Source organism: Dasypus novemcinctus, chromosome 9 (genome assembly GCF_030445035.2).
Source record: "Dasypus novemcinctus isolate mDasNov1 chromosome 9, mDasNov1.1.hap2, whole genome shotgun sequence".
Taxonomy (NCBI): domain Eukaryota; kingdom Metazoa; phylum Chordata; class Mammalia; order Cingulata; family Dasypodidae; genus Dasypus; species Dasypus novemcinctus.
Window position 1 is genome coordinate 42,889,657 of NC_080681.1, and position 17,651 is coordinate 42,907,307.

The window sequence follows — 17,651 nt, forward strand, 5'->3', positions numbered from 1 at the left end:
GTTTCATAGATGACAAAACCAGAGAGTTTAAGGGAATGTCTCCAGGTCATGCAATTAGTAAGTATAAGCTGCATGAATGACAAACCATAAACCAGAAGCCAGTGAGAAAGATAGTGTGGAAGCACAGAAGAGAGAGCTAATTTTTCTTTAGAAAGGGATGGGGAGGAGAGCAAAAGATGCCTTTGTGAAGGAGATAAATTTAATTTACAAGATGACCAGTCAATCCATGAATAATTGACTAATTGGGAACAAGTATTTTTTTCTTTTCATTCTATCCATTCTCATTTTAATTTTATGTAATAGCTTATGCTTATGTATATAAGTGCAAAGCAGAGAAATCACGACTAACGGGGAGATAAACATGAGTGGAAAATGTTTTATTTGATGATTTGCGGATTACAAATGTATTCACAGGCTTTTTATATATGAAAAATGGACCAAACAGAAGAAGATCCATTGTCAATCTTCACATTGATAGTACATGAGTCCCTTCACCAAGTCTAGTTACAGTTCTCATAATAGAAAACTAATCTTTGAAATGCTTGGTAAATATGCCGATTCTGGGTACAAATGAATCCTCCACTTCTGAAGGCTTGGTATGGGCTCCGATTTAGATCTCCAATACATGTCCAGTGATTTTTGATGCTCCTTTTGGAAATACACCATTTGGAATGATCATGATTAGAACTGAAATAAGATTGCTCAGATGTCCTAATTGTTTTGATATTGTAGACATGGTAATGAAGGGAGCAGTTTGAAGGAAGTTCTTGTCTTTTTCGCTGCCAGGTTTCTGTTAGCAAGTGTGTTTTCAATTGTTGAGCCATCCAAGCTGCAAAGATGTCTAGAGTTTATAAGGAGAAAGAGAGTGAGGTTGGCTTTCACACTTAGATAGTCCCTGAAAGTATTCTCAGGAATGGAAATTATCATTAATCCCTGATTATGCATGTAACAAGCACAATAATAACAGTATAATTGAGATAGTAGATGGCAAAGCATTTTGTACATGCTAAAGTGATATGCAAATAAAAGTTATTATCGTCACTACTATGCTGATGTTGGTTTGTGCAAATGTCTTCTGTTCCATACAAACCAAGGAGCAATATTTTTGTCCTGAAAAGATCTTTAGAAATAATAAGGCTGGAGAAGTAATTGGAGGCCAGCTTCCAAGGGCGCTTACATTGGGAAGCCATGCTAAAAAAGTTTGTATTTTCCTGAAAGCAATGAGGAATTTTTAAAGGAATGCTAGTAGGGAATTAATAGAAACCATTTTGTGATCATAAATAGCAATTGAGAGACAATGGGCAGGATGGATTCAGAGGGGTGGGAGACAGAAAGTTGTAACACTAACCCAGAAAATAAACACAGTTTTGGACTACTGTGGTGGCAGAGACTTTGGAGAGGATAGGATAAACGTGAGAGTTAGTAAGGACCTGGAATTCACTGGTTTTGGTGACATGATAAGAGAGGTAAAATTTAAAAAAGGAGGGCTCTAGAATCTAGAATTACGTATGGGTTTCTGTTTGAGTGACTATGCAGGTTGTGGAGGTGCTGATATTTGGCATGTTGGATTTGGTATGGCAGCACCACCTCCAAGTGGAAATGTCCTGATAATTGTTGAACACATCAGTCAGTACAGAGGCGTGGGGTGGAGAGACTGTGGAATTACCAGAAGGCTTGCTGGAAGTGGCCGGCATAAGTAAGAGTGAAGAATGAGATAAGGAAGGGGAAATGACTATAGGGCAACCCCATCACCTAAGGTGTTGGCAGAGAAGGATAACCCGGCAGAAGAGACTTAAAAGAAGTGGGAGGAAGCCCAAGAGATGACATGTGCCCAAAAATTGGTGAGGGGAGTGTTTCAGAAAGTTAAGAGTTGCAATAGTGTCAAATTCTGCAGGGGCTATTTCTGTCCTGCTTGGTTTTGGATCTCCAGTGCCCAACACAAGACTTGGCAAGTAATAGGCATTCAGGAAATATTTATTCAATGTATAAAGGAAGGAAGGAAGCAAGGAAGTCAGTGAGGTCAACTAAAACAGTCACTGGTGAATTGGAGGAAAGAGTGGAGTGTCTATGGGCAGAAGCAAGACTGTAGTGAAAGAGCATTGAGCAGTGAAGGCCCTGAAGAAAGTTTTGAAAAGAAATTTTGAAGGAAAAGAAGGGACAGTTATAGGGCATTCGAGGTTGAGGGAGGTACTTTAGGCACAGTGGTATGCTAAGAGGAAGGAGTCTGTAAAGTAGGACAATTGAAGTGGAAGAGGGTGAACAGATCAAATGAATGAAGCAAGGACGTCTGCAGTTGGGATAGGTTCCAGAGCACAGGGCATGAATCGCTTCTGCTGGGATGGGAGAAAAGGTAAAAAGGAAGGGAAACAGTCCGCTGGGTGGGGTGGAGGATGAGATCTGAGTGGTGAGTGTGATCTGTTTTCTCCATGAAAGAGAAGGTGAAGCTGAGAGTGGAATGGCCGGGTAATGTTAAGGCCTTGAGGATACAGAAGGCTTTAAATCACTGCCTGGGGAATGGAAGAAGAAGGAGATGACCATGCCCAGAGTTTTTACTGGCTCCGGGATGGATGGTCAGGATCTCCTTTGTGATCAGAAACCAATCTGCTCTACAAGCAAGGCAGGCACATGTTTCAATTGATCCTTGCCTTCCCTTTTCCCTTCCCTTCCCATATTCCCTCTTCTTTCCTCATTTCCCTTCCCCGAGGAATCAGAAGCTCTCCTCTCAGCAATCCAAAGTGAGTCCAATGGCAGAGTTAAATAGCACATTGTTTGATGATGTCTTTCATACCATCAAGAAAAAAATTGGACTTGGCAAAATGGAGAAAGTGTTGTCCCTGCGTGGACTGAAGTGTGGCGAGGTGCCGGCTCGGGGTTTTTGATGAGCTGGACATGGCACACAGCTGGGGCATGTGAACAAGCTCTTGGTGAAAGGTGGCTGGAATGGAGCAACTGTAGACATTTGGCTTGCAGATCAAGAGCTGGAAGTCTGAATCAAAAAATAGTAAAGTTGAGAGCTAAGGTGCAAATGAAAATGCCTTCTCATATTACAGAACTTATTATAAATTAAGAGGAGGGAAACGGACGTGGCCCAGTGGTTAGGGCATCCGTCTACCACATGAGAGGTCCGCGGTTCAAACCCCGGGCCTCCTTGACCCGTGTGGAGCTGGCCATGCGCAGTGCTGATGCGCGCAAGGAGTGCCACGCCACGCAGGGGTGTCCCCCCGCGTAGGGGAGCCCCACGCGCAAGGAGTGCACCCATAAGGAGAGCCGCCCAGCGCGAAAGAAAAGTGCAGCCTGCCCAGGAATGGCGCCGCCCACACTTCCCGTGCTGCTGACGACAACAGAAGCAGACAAAGAAACAAGACGCAGCAAATAGACACAGAGAACAGACAACCGGGGAAGGGGGTGTGTGAATTAAATAAATAAATCTTTAAAAAAAAAATTAAGAGGAAAAAAACCCAGACATTTTCCCTTCTTTAAGGTAATAACCTTCAATGAATTTTGATTAAAATAGCTGACACTGAGCTCTTTCTACTTACCAGACACTGTTCTATGAGTTTTACATGGGTTAACTCATTTATTCCTCCTAACAGCCTTGTTGTCAGGTAAGTCCTCTTGCTATCATTATCCTCATTTTATAAATGAATTAACTGAGTGCTTAATGTCACATGCTTGAGTTTAAAAAGCTTGTAGCTGATGGAGTTAATATTCAAACCAGGTCATCTGGCCTTGTAGGCCACATGTTTTTCCTCCATATGTCAAAGTAGAGAACTCCCATGTCTGATCATGCAGCTTCAAGAATATTCAGTGCATCAGAATGCAAACCGAACCTCTATATTGTATAGTGCTGTCATCATTACAGGCACACAGACCCTAGATTTCTGGTTTCTTTTGAAAAATCTGGGGACCTGTCGCCATTTGGCCTGCATTCCTTATAGTTAGAATATGATGGAGCTGAGGTCTTTGACATGAACTGGGGAGGACAAAATCTCAGGCTACTGCCCACTGCCGTTGCAATATCTGCCTTTCTGTTTCACTCATTTTTGTTATCTGTCTGACACCTGTAGACACACAAAACTACCGTTCCTGGTCAAGTACAATGACTTCATCTGTACCAGAAAGCCAAGGCCCACTAACTGAACCTGTACAAATTCAGTGGCAATGCCATTATTAGAATCTAGACATCAGAGGGTCTTTGAATTCAGAGAAAAAATGAAATGAAACATTTATTAATACATTTCCAAACCCCTTATCTTCTTCAACATTGCTATCTCTGTTCACACTCGTGTTTCCTGTATTACCGATTGCTTCATACTGGTTATACTTGAAAGTTATGCAGATGCCAGATTGTCCATTTCGTCTCCCTGTGGGTGGATAATCATAGCCTTCTTCAGGAATCGGAGGAAAGCGAGGAATAGAATGAATCAGCCAGAACCCCTGGACTCTGTTAAACAACAGTAAACCTACCAAAGACATAGTTAATACAGGTAAATTAGAAAAAGAAAGCTGTTGAAAACAGGGCTCAAAGTGGCGACATTTAAATCCATTTACACTTTAGGTTTAGGTTGATGCTGTTTTAGGCTAATAATCACAAGGATTGTGAGCATTTTTCAAAGATTTCAAAAACAATTCAGGTGCATGTCACATTGCTGGTAATAAGCGACCTCAAAAGGGGAACTAGAGCAGCCGCCCTCTGAAGAGTTAAGAGGAATTTCATGTTGACACCACAAGGACAATTTGTTTTGGCAGAATGCAAATTTGCTAAATTGGAATTTGGCCTTTTTAAACTATACAGTCACCTGGCAAGCTTCAGATAATTTCTTCACTGCTAAGTAGATAAGCTATTTTCAAAAGCCAGCTAAATATCAGAGTTTAAAGAGAAAATATCAAATGTACTTGCAGCAGTATGTTGTAAGAAACTGATGCTCATTTTTGTGGCAATCACTCAATTCCACAAGCTCCTGTACCCACCCCAAAAGAGGCAAAGGGAAAAAAGGTGTGATTAGTGTAAAATATAAGTGCAAAATAACGGGTAAGCCGGGAAGGAAGAAAACAGAGATTCTTTAGAGGTGGATAAAAGAGCACTGTCCAGCAGGCATCTATGAATGTTTTTGTGTGGGTAAATATATCAGGATAGTTTTAATATGTTCACTAGACTGTCCATTTGCATATGATCATGCAACATAAAACTCATTCATGTTTGCCTCATTGTTAGAGTGGAAACCAAGTTCCTTTCAGTTATTCTTTTCAAAGAACACTCCTCAGGAAAGCAACAATGGCCTTCTCAGTGGAAATAGAATCAATACCTGTTATGAGGTGGAATAGTGCTAAGTTCTGTTGCCTGACAGAGCTGGATGACATTCAAGGGATCTCCTGTGCCTCGATGAGTGTGCTGTTTTGCCCAAATCCTAACCTCCTGGTACAAAGTCCACAGGATGGTAGGGCATCTGTTGGCAAGGAGAACGTCTCCATTTGACATCGGGCCTACTCCCTTCCCAGTCTTTTTTTTCCAGACCCTAACAGGGTGTAGGGGGTGGTGGCTGGAGGAGAGGTTGAACCACGGGACTTGTTATAAAAGCTGTTGGGTTATGTGTAGATAGGACCATCAGGGGGGCACCTTGGCTTAAATCAAAGGCCTTTAAATGCACATGCCCTTGAATTGCCATTAAAATGATATTCTTGATCCGAGTTTTCAAACCGGAAACCCATGGGCCAAGTCCAGCCCCCAGATCCTTTTATTAGGTTTGTAGAACATTTTAAAAATTCTGAATTCGTTGGCAACATTTAAAAACTGGGGGAATTTTTTATAAAAACACTAATTTTCAATACCACCTGAAACATTGCATTCCTATAAGGCAAGCTGAATAGTAACTGTCCTCTTTAGAGCAAACACGTGCTCTCCAGTTTTCCACAGCTATCCATTAGCCTAGCCCTCACATCCTTTGCCTGCCCATAAAGGCATTTGAGTTTGGAAGCTTCTGAAGAATGCTTGTTACCATGGAAAGTTATTCATGGAATATTAAGTTGAAAAAAGATTTAAAAATATTCATTACAACATTTTTATAAAAATGTTTAAAAATGTGTATTATAAAAAAGTATAAAGTATTAAATGTGCTTGTCAAATGGATATTGGGATTACAGATTTTTTGTTTACCTGTATTTTGAAATTCTCTGTAATGAATATACATAATAAACATTTTATAAATAGAAAAATAACTAGTTACCATAATATAAAAATTGAATGGCTATTTGGTTAAAAAAAAAAACTTTCCAAAAATGATTATTTCAAACATAACTATACACTAAAAAGAGCAAATTTTACTCTATGTAAATTATGCCTCAATAAACCTGAGTAAAATGTGTGTGTGTAAACATATCTATAGCTATAACTATGTTTATATCTACCTATATTTATCTGTATCTATCTATCTATCTATCTATCTATCTATCTATCTATCTATCTATCTATCTATCCATTCATCCATCCATCCTAGCTGGTATTCTCAGTAGTCAGCACTGGAACTTCCACTATAAAGCATATATTAAAAACATGTTAAGAAAAAAATGGAATTTGTGAAAAGACATTGCCAACCCGAATTACATTATAACCTGTGATATAGAAATCATACATTTTAATAACTCAAAGCAAACCATTAAAAACAAAAGCTCAGGCTATCTTTCTAGTGTGAAACACAAGAAGATTTGGATTGAAATGTTTTTAGAATGTTGATTTCCAGTAGCAAAGAGGAAACTAAGAGCCTTTGACATACCTTTTGTGTGTCCATACTTTGTACTGTAATTGACAGATCTAGGGACTCCATCGTTGTACATTAGATAGGCTGTGTTGTTATTCTGCAGGAACATAGGGTTATAATGGCATAAATCAGCCACTCACAAATGCTCACAACATTTCTACCGGCTACCGAGCCTGCAATACAGAGCTTTCATTAATACACATGAGAAGTCATCCACTCCCCTAATAGGCAGCTTGCCCATCAGTATGAATTCTGTGTCACGCACAACAGGGGAGGGGAAGTCCATTTTCAACCAGGCATGGTTTCGTCTTGTTGTGACTGGAGTCCTATGCATTGTGATGTGATGTGTGAGGGTGATATTCCTATTACTTCCCTTGGTTGTTTGGGACCCAGGTTTCTGATTAAGCAAGCAGTATATGAAAAAGGAGTACTTAAATATTTGTTCAGGAAATGAAGTAAGAACCAGCCAAGGATTATACCTGCTTTTATACGCAAAATGCAGAACTGGCTGTCAGGAGCTGATTTCCTCCGTCCACTTTGAGCTTCACTGCTTGATCACAGCTTTGTGTTCAATCAGGAGATTCCTCATTATCTTCTCTCCCTACCTTCTGATATGGGAGGCTTTTTCTTCAATTCATTTCTCAGTGTCACTTCATCTTTCTAACTTGGTATTTCCCAGCTTAGAGAAGGAGGTAAAACTGAATGTGTGATCCTAATTTTCCTCTGATAAGGCAAAATACCAGTAAATTCTCCAAACCATCAGCCAAATCTCTTAGTTAAAATGAAGCTATTATTTTGATAGTGTTTCTTTGTCATAATTTGGAAGCTTGCTTATATTTATTTGTTCTGGGTGACTCCATTTCATTTGTGTCGTGATACAGTGACTTTTGTTGAAGTCAGTAATATTGATATTAAAAATATCTCAGTGACATAATTAAAAATGGGAAAGGAAAACCCATCTCCTAAAAAAGGATCCTTGTTATGTTCTCAGAAGGAGAAAGTCAATAACTGAATCTCTTGCAGTTGCTTAATTATTTGATACAATCTAAAAACATGTTTTTAAAAATGTACAACATACTCTGTGGCATTCTTGGCTATTGCGTTTAGAAATATTTAGGAAAATAAGCTATTTTCCTACTCTCAATTTCCATAATTGATCATAGCCACAGAATGACATTCATATCATCCTCCCCATCCTCCTCATCAGAGAACTCTGACACTTTTTCTATGCCCTGCATAGAATGTGATAATAAAGCCATTGAGTGCCTTTGGAGGGCCATGTGGAGGGGCTCCAGGAAGATCAGTGGGGGACTTTCTTCTTATAGTAAATGAAGGTTATTACTCTCCACAGGAGGGTAGCAGCCAGTTCAAGTTAAATGGGTTTAAGGACTGGTGGGCAGAGGCGATCAGATAAGGAGAAAGATCATGGACCCAAGGACATGAGCCTTTGGACAACTTTGCTCACTTAACATATATGCTGGGTATTATAGTTTTGGCTACTGGATGGTGAGCGAGAGGGATACAGTGTCTGCCCTCAGTCTAGCAGGGAATATAGACTGGCAAGCTTAGACAAAAGTAAGACAGTTTGGTAAATGTTTTTTATAGAGCTATATGGAAAGTTCTTATTTACAAAAGAATGAAAAGAATTCTGAATGCAAGCCAGATAATGACCTCCATCGCCTTGACATATGAGACTCAAAACCATTTGTTCTAGTCTGGTATCCTACTCTCTTGTCAGAAGTTCAATTCCAGGTCAGGATGTGGGAGGAATTATGTTCTCAGGGTCACTTCCGGCTCATGGATCCAGCTTCCAATGAACGTTCAATCTCACCCGGATGTCACCAGCTCTTGCCTGCTTCTTTTAGCTCCATGCTAGTCAGTCATGGGAATCAGCCCCTTTACTGTCATTTTCTTCCCAGAACCAATCACTCAAATCTTGTGACAAGATTTTACAGAAGGTATGAAATGATTGAAAGTTTTGACATCACCACATTGCCCTGCCCCCAATCCCCCCCACCCTTCCCACCCCTCCATTTCTTACCCATTTTAATTCCTGGTTTTCTTCCTCTCACCTCCTTTTTAAAAGTAATTTGCAGGGCAACTTAGTTCTCTCACATTCCTGTCTCTGGCGCTACCTTCACACTTCCAAAGATCATTGTTATTCTGCCAAACTGAGAACCATCTACTCTAACACAGGGTGAATGACAGACGCTTTACCATGTCACTCTTTCATTCCTGCCTCCCCCAGCAGTCTCTGTGATGGGGAGGGAATGACCTCGGCAGTTATTTTCTCACTGATGGATAATGCCTCTCTGTCCCCACTCCCAACTTTGGAAGGCAGAAACAGCTCCAGGCAGTTTTGCTTTTAAATAGCAATCTGTTTATTCAAAATCAGGGTGTTGTTGGAACTAAATGAAATAATTTTTAAAAGCACCTAGCACTGTGCTTGTCACATCACCTGTCCTCCAACAGTTGACCAATCTGTTCTAACTTTATAACTCAGCTCTGAAGGCTGGATTAATGGCAGGTGAATAAAAGGTGAAGGCAGCCACACATGTGAAGTGGTGCTACAGGCTAAGATGATATTGTTGTGGGGATTTAAATAGCTGTCATATGTAGAAGCCCAGCATTGAGCCCAGCATGTTGTCAGTGCTCAGTCATCTTATATACTTACTTCTCTATAAGTTATTTTTAGAAAATGCATAAATGAATGTAATTGGATGCCAATTATTGCTCCGTTTTACTTGTCATCCTTGGTAGGAAAGTAGTATCTTGCCACTGAACAGCAGATGGTGCCTGGAACATTGGAAGGCTGCCCATATTGAGCCAGCAGGCCCACTTGTGAGTAAGTCAGCCACCTATGTCTGAATTATCTGGATGCACTCTCTTTGGCTAGTTAGCTCATGGGCTGATGAAGTCCAGATAGCAGGTTTAATCTCCATTCAGGCATGTTCGCTCTAGGGACTTGGACTAGAGCATTAACTCTTAAACTACCATTTGAAAATAATTAATTAAAAGGAAGACCAAGTGGGACTCTTTATTTGGAGCAGCACAAATTCATAACTGCCATGGCATAACCAACACATAAGTTATGTCTTCTTGATCACAAATCTATATTGCATTGTAGCAGGAAAGGGTTCTTCTCCCTATTTCTATTAGATAAAATAGCAAGCACTGCAAGAATTGGTAGAGGTTTTTGCATCTAGAAGACTTAAATATACATTTGGTTCATACCTTGCCCAGTGATACCATTGGGCATGATACTGAATGTACCAAAAATTCAGCCTTACTGTAGTATATAATGACATATTCCCAGCCTGGAAAGTATAATGTCATATTCCCAATGCCTTGGTCACACTGGTTCTGATAGTTTTCCTGAACAAGTCCTGAGCTAGCTTACTTCAAGTTGCTAGAATGGTGGATGCATGAATAGGAAATGAAATATCTTATATTATAGAAACTCTGAATTTGTTTTTATGTATTTTATATGATTCAAATGAGTGCTTAACTATAATATACCTTAGAGTCATATGCTTCATACAGCTGTTGTAATGTCCTTCCCAAAACACTCTTGGTGTTATCCATTAGTTGTTTACTCTTCCTCCAACTTCTAGTTGTAGAATCTAGGTATAGGTACTCCAAGCCAGTCTTTCCACTTTCCTTTTCTTGCCTTTTAGGTAATTTATAAAAGATGAACCTGACAAAGGAAGCAATTATGAATTCAGGATTAACTATCCCAGGGTTTATCAATAGTGGCCCTATTGACAGTTTGGGCCAGATAATTCTTTCTTGTGGGGCTGTGTGTTGTAGCATCACTGACCTCTGTCTACCAGATGAATTCCCAAGTTGTGACAATCAAAAAGTCTCCAAACATTGCTAAAAGTCCCTCGGAGGACAAAATGGCCATTTTTCCAAGACCCACTAGCCAAATACTCTCTGATAGCTTAAATCCTATTGCTAACCTCAAAACACTCACAGAGAACCAAACCTTATAATAGATTCACTCTTACCATAAACAGTGTCTCATGCTATCTGTAAAAGCATCATACTCTTCACTTGGTCACTCTTCAGCCTTATGCTTCTATTGGTGAACTCTTTCCTGCCCTGACCATATTTTCTTACTCAAAGGGCAGGGTCCTCACATGTTCCAGAAAATATGAAATTCTGTGGCCCATTTGTGTGCCATGTCAGACCATTTGACCAGTGTTTTTAAACATTCTTCTCCAATTGTAAGCTGAAAATTCCTGAATCTGTTTCTAACTCAGACCTCTGTGCTGAGGTCCAGATGGACATAAATGCAAAGATGTCCCAGAGACCACCAACTCCGTATTTTTGAGACCAAGTTTATAATTTTTTTTGCTTCAAATCTGCTGATCCCCTACTATTAGAAAACATACATCCAATCACAGAAACCAGAAACCTGAAAGTCTCTTAAAGTCCTCTCTCATCTCATCTATTACCAAGTTTTCTTTTTCCACTGCCACTTCTCCATACTTCTCACTGGCATTGCTGCAAAAAATCCTACTGGATCCCTGACTCTAGCCTGGCCCGCTCCCTCCAGCCTTCACAGTGCTGCTGGTGAACTTTCTAAAGTGCAAATCTCACCATTCATGTCCCTACCTGAGGTCCTTCAGTAGCTCCCTTTCAAGGTTAAGTTCAAGTTCCTTAACTCAGCACTTGCAGCCCTTCCTGACCCAGCCCTCACCTCCCACTCTGGCCTTGTCTCCCACCATTTCCCCATATTCTTCAGAGGTTCCAGCAATTCTGAACTACTTGCAGTTTCCAAACTCTCCGAGCTACTTCTGCCCTCTGTACCTCCTCATTGCTCCTTCACTGACCTGAGATGCCCTTGCATTTCTCTTCTTTTGATAGCCACCTCATAATTGTTCTTAAAGCTTAGCTAAAAAACCTCTTTCTCAGAAAAACCTTTTCCTTTTTCATCATTAGTTAAAAATGTTTCACAAGGCAAGGTATTGGTGGTAGAGTAAGGCATGAGAGCCCTGTATGATGTTATATATGTTTGTTCTGTAAATTTACAACTATTACTATGCACTTATTGTTTATGTGTGTTTATGTATGAGTGATATACTTTAATACATTTTTAAAAAATTCAATCTGGAAAAAGAAAAGAAAATTCATTTAGGCTCTATGTTCCCTGGTACACTGTGTTTCTGCCCTGACCACGTAACTGAGAGCTCCTTGTAGGTAGGAACTGTTTTGGCCCTATTTCTGTTTTCAGAACTCAGTACAGGGTGTGATATATGAAATGAGCTCAGTAACTGTTTGCTGAAAGCCTTAGTGATGGAGTATATCTGTGTCCTCTGGCCTGAGGTTTACGCAAAGCTTACCGCTGACCATAGTAGCAAAACTAAACATTCTAATTAAAGAATGAAAAAGCAGTCAAAGCTTTTTTTTTTTATTTTTCTTTTTCAGTTTCTTTGCCACTGTTTAAGAGGCCGGTGACCTGCCACCCCCTCCAGCAGCTGACCCTGCTGTCTAAACAAACCCAGGTGGAGCAAACAGTGCTGTGCGACCAAGTCCTCTTTCTCATTCTGATAAGGAGGGGCACATTCCAGTTTCAGGAATAAAGTAACCTGCCTTCTCTCCTCTGCCAATATCTGAAAGGACGTTGGAGGAGAAAAGCCACAGTATAATGAAAGGAAATTGACAGCAGAGAGAAGTTGTCAGCTCTCCCCACTTTTACGGCCCCCCAGCCTTGCCTTGCTGAGAGCAGTGAATCTGGCCCATGAGGGGCCGCCTGTTCTTTCTCAGCGGAAAACTCTCTCGCTGGGATGCCTACCCCTGTCTGAGCATTTGACCATTTGCACATTTGAATTCCGCCTCTTTCTAAACAGGAGAGGCAGGTTGGAAGGTCTCCTTAGGAATTTCTCAGTGACCCAGCCCACCTGAGATACAGTGGTTTTCTATTTGTATACACCAGTCCTTAGGTTTCATTTACCTACCAGTCCACGGCTTCCCCTTCTTCGTTTCTGCATGATATTGTGGCTGTCCCCAGGGCCACCAAGAGACCAAGGAAGAGCAAAGCTAAGGTTGTCCTCACAAGTCCTCCTGTCATTTTCCATCTGGTTCCTTTATCCCCGACCACGGCAGGAGACTTTCCTCATAGATTTTGGGGTCTGAGAGCTTCAAGCTTTCTCTGGCTGAGCTGCCTCTGGCGTTTGATTCCATTTGCTTTTGATCTCCGCTGTTCCAGCATTTCCAGAATGGGACGAATCCCATGTAATCGTGTGATCCTGTCACAACATTGCCAGCGTGACTTGGAGTGCCTTTGTGCTGAATTGTTGACTGGCTTACAAAGTCATTGAAAAGTTCTGGGACAAAAACAAGGGATATATAGTTAACTCTTTGGAGTGAGCATTGTGTTGTATGAAGTTCAGTGGACAGGAGAATTCCATGTTGATAAGTAAACGCTGAATTCAATATATTTATGATTCCCCCCCTGATTGACTCTCTGTGAGGGAGAACAAATGCTTGTGGTTCACACGTTGTAAAGAAATTACAAAACCTTCTGGCTTAGCAATAACTAGGAGCTCTCATTTGTAATGTTCTCTATCTTAAGAAAACAGTGGCTAAAGTGTGCTTTAAAGGACTGCATCAAAGTAGGAGCAAATTCAATTAAATTTTAGCAAAGATGTTTATTTATCTGCTCCACCTTCCTGGTTTTAGCCACTCAATGTGTTGCTTTGCTTTAAAGAGGCACTACTGTCCAATTGGCTCTAATGTAACCGGTAAACATATTGACTATCCAATCTTCAGGGCAAATGAAAAATTTAACAAATATCTGCTTTGCCCAAACTGTTCTTTCTCATTCTTGCAACTGAATCTGAAGTTGGAGGCCCAGGAAAAATGGCCCATGACCCAAATGACTATAAAAAGGTGAGACCTACATCTTTTTGGAGCAGGGAAAGAATAAACAGACATATGAAAATAATTTTCTTCAATGTATAATGGTTTTGACTCTATTATTAAATATGTTGTCATAATAAACAGCTGTTTACCTCATGCCTGGAAATCACGGTGACTCTGATCTTTCCCTCTGATTATGGATCCAAATCAGAGTCACTTAGAGGATCCAGAACAAACTCAACCCTTGCAAATTGGGTCGCTTTTAGGGTCAAGTTGGAGTTGTTTAGGATTCTCAGGAGAAAAGGCGGGCTTAGGGATTCTAGTTCTAAGAGTTCCCTTTGGGGTACTTGGGTTCACAGCCCATATTTACCTGTGGAGCCTACATAAAAGGCAGAATTCTGGGCCTTATCCCAAACCTGCTAAGTCTGAATCCTTTCCACTGGGCTCAGGAATCTATATTTTTAAACAAGCTCATTGATGATTTTGATGCACTCTAAATTTTGAGACTTGCTGACCTGAGGCTCAGACTGCTGTATCTGGTAGTTTCACAGTCTTAGGCAGGGAGCAGACCAAATAGGCTAAACCAAGAAACATTTTTCTCACCTTGGCCCCATGGGAATTGTTTTATTTTGTGTTTTGACTGCCTTCAGAAAAAGGATTTTAACAATGCCAACCTTTTGTTGCTTATTTGATTTCATAGCATGAAGTTTGCTTTTCTAAGCCAAAGTGATATAAAAGTAATGTATTGATTGAGTTTATTTATTTTGTGATACTTTTTAGTATCACAATGGTCATAGCTGAACCCACCAGGCTTAAGAGTCATTGATGAATTTAGCGAATGTAAGCAACTAGTTTTCAGTTATGTAGGCTAAAGAATATTTGTTAATTAGGGTATAAGGTAATTCCTGTTATCCTTGCAACATGCTTAGCATGGTGACTGGAAAAGGGTAAATGATCCATAAATATTAGCTAATATTCTTACTACAACCTGAGCCCTTCCTGTGTTTTTTTCTGGGGAACACCTGTATTAGGATGATATTTGCTAAATAATTTTATTTCAAAGTCTAGGAAAATGCTGTTAAGTTACTTTTTTTCAGATGTCATTTTCAATAAATGTTCTTCTTTCCTATTTTTGCTGACTCGATCATGGTGGTTGTCAGTCAACAACCCTCTGTACACAATCACTAGACGTCTAGCACTGTACCAGACATTGAGGGGGCTCCAGGGATTTTTCTTTAAATTTATTTTTTATTTTTTTAAAAGATGCTTAAAGTAACAAAATGTAACACAAAAAATATAAGGGATTCTCATATGCGCCACTCCCCGTACCTCTCGCCCTTCCCTACATTAACAGCTTCTTTCACTTGTGTGGTACATTCATTGCGATTGATGAACACATTGGGAGCACTGCCGCTAAGCATGGATTAAAGTTTACATTGTAGTTTACACTCTCTCCGACCAATTCTGTAGGTTATGGAAGGATATATAATGGCCTGTGTCTGTTGTTGCATTGTCATTCAGGACAATTCCAGGTCCCAAAAATGCTCCCATATCACACTCTTTTTCCCTCTCCCTGCCCTCAGCACCTCCAGTGGCCAGAAGGTCCATGGAACTGATGTAGGGTTGCGGGAGGGAGCAGGCGAACGCTGGGGCTTGGCAGGTATGTGGTTGAAGCTACAATGCTGGGCAAGCTCTTTTGACCAGGGATTTTAACATCAGCTTAAAGCCTAGATTCTAATGTGTCCTGGCATTTACTAAAAATAGCAATGTAATGTGGAAAGAAGCAGTGAATTCGGTGGGTGAAGAAGATGCAAACTTAGACAATGTTTTTCACAATGTTACCCACTTTGAAACTCAAGTAGTATAAAGTTCTGAAAATACCATGTCTTCTTTACAAAGTGATGAACTCTCAAAATAGTAGAAAATGTCTTCATTGGAACTAGGCTGAGTCTAGCAAGCACAGCAGAGCTCTTCATTTGGTAATGGGTTTCTTAATATATGGTTTAAAGTTTGTATTCATTCATCCAATAAGTCTGGAAAAGCTCAGTTTTTCTCTTTGAATAGTGCCTCTTTCCCACTCTGTCATATCTTTCTAGTACTTTGTGTGTCTTTTATATATACTACCTTTATATATATATATACACACATATATGTACATATATATGTACTATCTCTTTTTCTGTCTGCATTAATCCTTGATTCTTTGTTTAGGTCTATCTTCCAGTTCTCTAATCTCTCTTTGGCAACATTAATCTTTCATCTAATCTAGCTATTCCAAATAACCAATTCTTTAGTTGGATTTAAGCTTTTTTTTTTTAGGAAGTACCAGAGATTGAACCCAGGACCTCATACATGGATGCAGGCACTCAACCACTGTGCTACATCTGCTCCCCAGTGAGAGTTGGTTTCTTCATTAGTTTGTTTTTAGGAGGTACCAGGGATTGAACCCCGGACCTTGTACATGGGAAATAGGTGCTCATCCACTGGAGCTACATCCACTCCTTCATGTCTTTTTTAATGCACATTATAATGTATTCCCAGAAATTCTATTTGGTCCCTTTTCAAATTTACTTGATTTTTTTTTTAATGGTCTCTTATTTCTTACTCATATGCTCAGTCTTCTATAAAAATATTACAAATAGTATTTTATATTTTGTGCCTGGTAATTCCAATATATGAAACCTTTGCTGGCCAGACTCTGCTCTCTGTTGTTTCTGTGACTCTCCCTCATGACACCTTGTTACCATGTGTACTCCAGGATTTTTGGCTGTGAGTTTGTGTTCCTTGATTGACTAAGTCAAATCTAGAATGTGACAGACTAAGGAGAAAGTTTTTTTTTTTTAAAAGATTTATTTATTTATTTATTTCCCCTTCCCCTCCACCCCGCTGCCCCAGTTGTCCGTTCTCTGTGTCTTTTTGCTGCGTCTTCTTCTTTGTCGGCTTCTGTTGTTGTCAGCAGCATGGGAATCTGTGTTTCTTTTTGTTGCATCATCTTGTTGTGTCAGCTCTCCGTGTGGGCGGTGCCATTCTTAGGCAGGCTGCACTTTCGTGCTGGGCAGTTCTCCTTATGGGGCGCACTCCTTGTGCGTGGGGCTCCCCTACACAGGGGACACCCCTGCGTGGCACGACACCCCTGCATGGCACGGCACTCCTTGCGCGCATCAGTGCTGCACGTGGGTCATCTCCACATGGGTCAAGGAGACCCAGGGTTTGAACCGCAGACCTCCCATGTGGTAGGCGGACGCCCTAACCACGGGCCAAGTCCACTTCCCTAAAGGGAAAGTCGACGTACTTGTTGTAGGAGGAAAGGGAAGGCACTTCTGATATAAAGGAATGTGAAAAGCAACATGACTTAGGTAACTGGAAAGTAAAGAACTGTTCATGAGAAATGTGATGAAAGGAAAATGTAAGTCGAATAAGTGGAAGAGGACCAAAAATTTTTATTTGGTGAACTCCTACTCCTGCTTCAGGTTGCTTTGCAATTGTCAGCTCCTTCTGGAAGCCATCCTTGATCTCTCCCAATCTGGTTTAGGTGTCCCTAAGATATATTCCCAGAGCCCTTTTAATTTTCTCAATTAGAGTAGATATCACAGTGTGTTCTAATTACTTAATTACTTCCCTGAGTCTTCCTTTAGAGAGCAGAGGTCGGCAAACTCTGACCTGTGGGTCAAATCTGGCCTAGAGTCTGTTTTTGTAAATAAAGTTTTATTGGAACATAGCCACCGACATTTGTTTCTGTGTTACCTGTGGCTGCTTTTGTGCTTTGAAGTCAGAGTTGAGGAGTTGCAACAGAGGTCATATGGCCTGCAGAGCCTAAAATACTAAGCATTTGGCCCTTTACACAAAGGTTTGCTCTAGAGTATAACCTCTATGAGAGCAGAAGTGTGTCCGCCTTGTTTACTGTTACGTCTTTAGCAGGTACCACAGTACTTGGCATCCAACAGGAGCTAGATAAATAAAGGTGAATGTATGGATTATACGGAAAAAGTTTAAAAGCTCCTATCTGAGGGTTATGGAGAATTTAGAATG

General features: G+C 40.5%; 2 protein-coding genes across 3 annotated transcripts in view; one reads left to right on the forward strand and one right to left on the reverse strand.

Annotated features, from left to right (window-relative positions):
• Positions 1–362: 362 nt before the first annotated feature.
• Positions 363–13,130, reverse strand: DNASE2B (deoxyribonuclease 2 beta). Of its 2 annotated transcripts, XM_004454399.3 has the most exons (6): positions 12,719–13,130; positions 10,275–10,452; positions 6,771–6,852; positions 4,302–4,463; positions 2,789–2,986; positions 363–841 (listed from the first exon to the last, which is right to left on the reverse strand). In XM_004454399.3, the coding sequence occupies exons 1-6, from the start codon at positions 12,829–12,831 to the stop codon at positions 501–503; spliced, it is 1,074 nt and encodes a 357-aa protein (XP_004454456.2). In that variant the 5' UTR covers positions 12,832–13,130; the 3' UTR covers positions 363–500. The 2 variants fall into 2 exon arrangements, with proteins under 2 accessions (XP_004454456.2, XP_004454458.1); XM_004454401.3 differs by lacking the exon at positions 2,789–2,986.
• A 365-nt stretch (positions 13,131–13,495) lies between these two features.
• The window catches only part of LOC101420609 (uricase), a 31,002-nt gene continuing 26,846 nt past the window's right edge, over positions 13,496–17,651 (forward strand). Inside the window, exon 1 of the mRNA XM_004454402.5 lies at positions 13,496–13,652. Within this exon, the coding sequence (XP_004454459.1) occupies positions 13,623–13,652 (30 nt within the window). The 5' untranslated portion in view covers positions 13,496–13,622. The remainder of the gene's footprint in view (positions 13,653–17,651) is intronic.